Raw genomic sequence first — 6,208 nt, forward strand, 5'->3', positions numbered from 1 at the left:
ATGTTTTTTTGGGGGGGGAAGAAAATGGATGACTCTAGAGCAGGGTTCCTCAAATCTTGCCCTGGAGGGCCAATGCGCTGCAGAGTTTAGCTCCAACTCTGATCAAACTCACCTACCTGTGATTTTCTAATGATCCTGAAGACATTGATTAGCATGCTCAGGTGTGTTTGATTAGGGTTAGAGCTAAACGCTGCAGGAAAGTGGATCTCGTGGGCCAGATTTGAGGATCCCTGCTCTAGAGTATCCTCTCTAATCTTAAAAAAACTGTTGGAATAGAAAAACACGGAAATGCTGCAGTTGATCCTGGATTTGGCAGCTTCTGACAGTTTTCCCATCCAGTCTGTCATGTTTTGGTTTCTCGTTTCTAGCATCCTCCTGCCTTCCGAGTCTGATGCATTATGTATATTTTACCTGAGCTGTATCTAAACCCTACAGAAACCGTCCTCAAAGAATGAAACGGTTATGTGGGACTCCTCTTTAATAATAGCATAAAAGGCACAGTTAAAACGTTTTGACCAAACATATCTAATCTAAGTGTGTTTAACCATACCTTCAGATAATTCACTAAAAGCTTTTAAAATACTTGAAAAGGAGGGGAAAAGCCTTGAGACTTAAGGCAGTTGAAAGGCAGTTGGTTAATGAGTTTGGCTATCACTCAGTAAAACCTGTTGTGTAGATATGAAATAACATAGCCAAAAAGTAGCTAGTAAATCTGTCCACAAATAAGACACTTATTACGATATTTGTTTGTGTTCTGTATGTGTGCTTTCTCAACTCCAGATGTCCTGTAGATATCGCTTCTCCTCACGAAGTCCTGCTACTATCTTCATAGCATCCAGTATATCGATTTGAAGTTTATTTCCTATGATCTCCAGTAGTGTGTCATTCACATCCTTTGCCATGTTCTTTGCATCCCTGTAAAATCGTGAGATATTGTCTCATTCCTGGTAAGCAAAATGTGACGTTACACATGGTAAACAAAGTCAAGCCATTTATATTTTGTACCCACCCACAGACATAGAGACAGCCTTTATCTTTGAGGAGGATGCTGGCAACATTTTTAGCATGGAGACGCAAGTTATGCTGGACATATGTTGGACTGTTAACAGTTCCCGCTGCATCAGGCTCATCTCTGGAGAAGCACACGATCAGATGGCTCAGGGTTCCATTATGTGCAAATCTCTCCAACTCCTCTCTAGAAGAAAAGCAGGAATGTGCTTATTACCACATTTCACTATTATTTCATCAGTCAGTGGTTGTTTTGGCAGTGGTTAAACTAAACTTACGCATTAAAACATACAAATGGTACAAATGGCAAATTAGACTCGCTCAGATTTTGCGTTAGTGAAGTAACAACAGTGGAGCTCATTAGTGTATTGCATTCGAAAACTCACATTTTCATCTCCCTCATCCATCTGGCAAGAAAGTTTATAAAACCTCAAGGCCGCTGTTGTAAATCGCTTCTGTAACAGCTTTTATTTCTGCACCTAGCAAAAGTTTGGATGCTATTTCATCAAAATGAGAGACAGAAACTTGTGAAGGTTACAGACAGGGTCAAGCTCAAGGTTGAGTCTCTTTTGCAATCGATTGCTCTGCTTGTCTGTTACCTCAGATGTTCACTTGGCAAAAGCCACTTTAACTTTTTTATTTATTTTAATTGACTAAAAGGAAATGTTCATCCAAAAATTTATATTCTCACAACGTTCCAAACCTGAATGACTTTCTTTTTTCTGTTGAACACAAAATTTCCATGCATTTACAATAAATGGAGACTGGGGCCTTTAATCTTAAAACAAAAGACTTGTGTAGAGCCAAGTCTTTTTAATTTATAAGTTAACTCATAACTGCTGTGATCAGCTCATTGAGTCAGTCAGATGAACTTGAAAACTGGATCGGTTTGATTCATTCAAATTAATCATTAATGCTTTGTGATCTGGTACAATCAGTTCACTGAAATTATATGACTAAGAATGATTTGTTCACAAATTGGACAAAGCTGGTGTTCACATGAACATGTTCTCACATCCCCCTTCACTGGAACTGCATGGAAGTCTTTCAAATTCCTTCTTTGGTGTCTTACAGGTTTGTAACAATCTGAGGGTGAGTAAATAATGAAAACATTTTCATTTTTGGGTGAACTATAACATACAAATTTTGTCATACAACTTTTCATGCATATTTCCACTAAAAAATTCCACTGAAGTTACAGAAGGATGACAGAATGAAATCCAAACAGATGGGTGATGTAATGGATGAAGCAAGCGTTTGCACACAACATCTTAAAATAGCTGTTTACATGGATCACAAACACCTGAGTATTGACATGTTCTCTGAATAAGATATCACCATGTAAACAGAGTTTTCAATTATCTGAATCCAAAGAACTTTTTTTTTTTTAAGGTTCTGAAGAAAATCTGAGTAGTGGTGTGCAAAAGATTACACACCCATACCCACACGCCTATTCAAAGTATACAGTTGTAACTGCTGTGTAAATGTATTTAAAATGCTCAGTGCCACTTCAGAAGTGCGTCTGTGCCACCTGTGTGCAGTGTTAATTTGGTGATAAGATTACTGCAGGTTAACTAACCTAAGTGAACAATTCAGCATCTAAATTATGTAACTACTTGTCATTAACAATCAGGTCTATTTATAGTACATGCTTAATGGTTTTGTTTTTTAAAGTTTTTGAGCACATATGTTTGCATGCACCATCTGGGAGCCACGTCCATCTTAACAGATGAGCTGTTCTAGGCTTTCTGGTGACAGATATTGAATGTTTACAAAGAATACAGACTTGAGTGGTCCTTTGTCCCCTTTCCAGAATCTAATCCGCCCGCTTCCCTCTTCATGTAATCCAAATCCATAAAAACAAAGAGGCTCATTGGTGACGGGGGGCCGAGACGAGTGTGCTTTATTTCAACAACACTGATTGAGGCTGATTCCTGCTTTTTAACACTCATAAGTATCAAAGTCCCTTTAAGGCAAATCATGTCACTCGGGGGCCATCTTTGAAATGCCTCACGGGCATGAAAGTGCAGCTCCAATATCTTTGAATGGGGAAACATCATATTCTCCAGAATTGTTCGCCAAGTTTAAGATTAAATTTCATATTTGAAATCACCAATGAAATCTGACAATAACTGTCTCATAAATGTTGTTTCTTTTGCTCAAATAGTGTTTAAAATAATCTTATTTTTCAGGCTAGACCAGCCAGTGTGCATGCGCAGTCCTGAGCTCACGTCTCAGAATGATGACTGTTTCTATAGCAACCGGGACTTCTAACGGCAGCTGCAGTGACACGCTGACTTTACAGATTAGCGATTGGCTCTTTTACTCAGAAGGCAGGGCTTCGTTCGATAGAGTGGCCATATTGAGCATTGCATTTTTCCCCATTCAAAACTATACGAGTGACATGTCTTGGGTATTTTATAGTCTTTGTAAGTATCATGTTTGATTAGAATTGATTGGAGATGCCTTGTTTTCTTTAGCAGACTGCCTGATGGCTAGCCGGTTTGCTTTTTTGTTTTTCAGTGAGTACTGAGTTTTGCAAGGCAAGTTCGGTCGCTCTCAAATGCCACAGGTACTTTCTACTTTGCTCATTAAAGCGTAGCAGACAATGAGGGTGTTACACCGAACAACACAAAGCACATTTCATTGATCGTCTTAATCAATGTAGAGAAAAAAAATGATTAATGAAACCACAGTGTGACCAACGTGAATAAAAACATTAATGAATACAATCCTTGATGTTCGTGACCACTGAAGGCAAAGATAGATTCAAATGGTGTGTCTGGACCTTGACTTTGATCTTGTTGTTATTAGCTCTTCTGTCAAATAGAGGCAAGCACTGATACAACGTTGTGTGCCGCCCCGCCATCACAACACACACACTTAATACTCACCAATCCAGGCTCCAATGTCATTACTTCAGGACCTTGTGTGTGAGTTATGACTCTGTGCTTATGGGAGAGCCAGACCCCAATCATCTTATATAATGTCTCGTATCATATGCCCCATACTCTCAGAGGGAGTACTTTAATTACATTGCTTTCCCTATCATTACTCTCAAGGACGGTGCAACAGGAGCCTCTGGCTGATAGCAACCAAGAGAAGATGACGCCAAGAGCCAGTGTGAAGCTGGCAGATCAAGTGAAAAATACTCTGAGGTTATGGAGATAACATATGATCAAGTTGCAAAGGGGGACGATGGAATAATGGTTGCGTGTGGCTGAACAGCAAAAAGACATTTTCTAAATCAGTATTTTTTTTTTTATATCTAAACATCCTTAAAACAATGGGACACAAGATTGCATCAGATAATACAGCTTTTTTAGAGAATATCTTAAAATTAAGTTTTTTTCTTAGCCTAATTATTGTATTAGAAGCATAAATCTAACAAAATATAATGGTTTATTCTTACAAGAAAAAAAAAACACTTCAAGATATATTTTTTGAACACCGCTCATATAATAAACACAATTGCTTCTCAAGTACATTTATATCGATTTAAGGCTGTTTTGATGTTTATTCTGGAAAATAAGACAAACAAATTAAGAAAGTGATTTTATGCATGTTTGTGATATTGCGAATGCACATACCTGAAAAGAAAATCTTTGTCTTTGTGGCGACATCCAAAAAAGAGCCATGTCTCTCTGAAAGTTGCTTCCTGGTTCGCTTCTCGTTCTTTCTCTCTGTCAGGTTAAAACAATAATGGAAAATTTAACATAATGTCTCCATAAAATGAAGTTATAACACACATACTGAATACTAAGCACTTAAAAAAATTGTTTCTAAAAGCTTTTTTGAAATGATTCAATTTTTCATGTTGATATATATAGAGCTGGATGGCCAATGGCTAAAATAAAGGCAATTAGGGAATTCAAAACGACCTTTACTTTGGTACCAAATCAATACTAAAATAAATACATAAATAAATACAGCAATCTCAGCCTTTCTGTAGGTTTGGAAATACAGAGTGCAGATTTAATTCTGTAGCCAACGGCTGTCTGTCTGACTGACAGCCGGCTGCTTTCTAATGCTCACATGCATATTTATACGTTTATGCCTCAAGGCAATGTGTGCAAATGGTCAAATGTACTTCTTACTTAAAATGTCTCTTGGTGAGTTATTCATGTAAATAAGTGAATGTAAACAGTTGGGGGGAAAAATATGGTTTGTGTCAAAATATGAGCTCTGTGCATCAAGCTGTGTATTAAGCCTAATAGGCCTGCCACAGACTATTATGTTTATAATAATAATAAAACAGAAAAAAAAAATTTTTTGAAAATAGAGGAAAACACCCTGTTCATAATTTAAAATTGTTCCTTATTACTTACTGAAAAATCACTTTTTAAAATATAAGCAATATTTACTTATATAGACACTACCATTCAAAGGTTTGGAGGCGGTAAGATTTTTTATGTTTTTTTATAAGTCTCTTGTGCTCACCAAGGCTGCTTTTATTTTATCAAAAAAATACAGTCAAAACAGTAATATTGTAAAATATTATTACAATTTAATTATTACAGCCATTTTAATTTTGAATTCTCGGCAGCCATTACTCCAGACTTCAATATATTGAGTATATACATGTTTCACTGGTATTGATACAGGCAACCCTATCATGCCAATATATACTGTACATACATACTTAATACAATTTATTAATGGCAAAGATATGCACCCAAATTTATTTCAATTCATTAATAGTTAAAAGTTAAATTAAAAGTTTATTTATAGACAAGGCTGTCAGTATATTTTGGAAATTAAACAATGGCAAGAAAATCCTGCTGATAATCTAAAAATTGTTGAATATGCGCCGATTAATTTGCCTGACTGATAACTAATTACAAATTCAATAATCTTCGGTATTTAATATATCCAATGATCCAATTCATAGTTTCACAGTGATGAAGCCATACATTGGCATGTGGCGTTTAATTACTCTGTGACCTGCTGCATTACCACAAAAACGCAAAATCCCTCTTTGTAGAGTGAAGACCTTGATAGTTATCTGGATGGGTTCTTTAAGAGCAAGTCCTCCAAAAGATCTGGCAGTGTTCCCAGAATTACCTACACTAAGGTGACATACAGGTACTGGGCACTATCTGTACACTGCACCTGCTAAAGGTTGACAGACTTCTCCAAAGAGATAAGAAAGAAGGCCTCGCACAAACACAATCAAAACTATCAAAAAAAAAAAAAAAAA

At 36.7% G+C, this 6,208-nt stretch overlaps 1 protein-coding gene across 1 annotated transcript in view; it reads right to left on the bottom strand.

Moving 5' to 3' along the window:
• Positions 1–240: 240 nt before the first annotated feature.
• LOC107695375 (methionine synthase reductase-like) overlaps positions 241–6,208 on the bottom strand; it is a 19,876-nt gene continuing 13,908 nt past the window's right edge. Inside the window, exons 7-9 of the mRNA XM_016495260.1 lie at positions 4,599–4,691; positions 1,010–1,195; positions 241–915 (exon numbers count right to left, since the gene is read on the bottom strand). Coding sequence (XP_016350746.1) covers positions 771–915; positions 1,010–1,195; positions 4,599–4,691 — 424 coding nt within the window. The 3' untranslated portion in view covers positions 241–770. The remainder of the gene's footprint in view (positions 916–1,009; positions 1,196–4,598; positions 4,692–6,208) is intronic.

This window comes from Sinocyclocheilus anshuiensis, unplaced genomic scaffold (assembly GCF_001515605.1).
Source record: "Sinocyclocheilus anshuiensis isolate Anshui unplaced genomic scaffold, SAMN03320099.WGS_v1.1 scaffold110, whole genome shotgun sequence".
NCBI classification, from domain to species: domain Eukaryota; kingdom Metazoa; phylum Chordata; class Actinopteri; order Cypriniformes; family Cyprinidae; genus Sinocyclocheilus; species Sinocyclocheilus anshuiensis.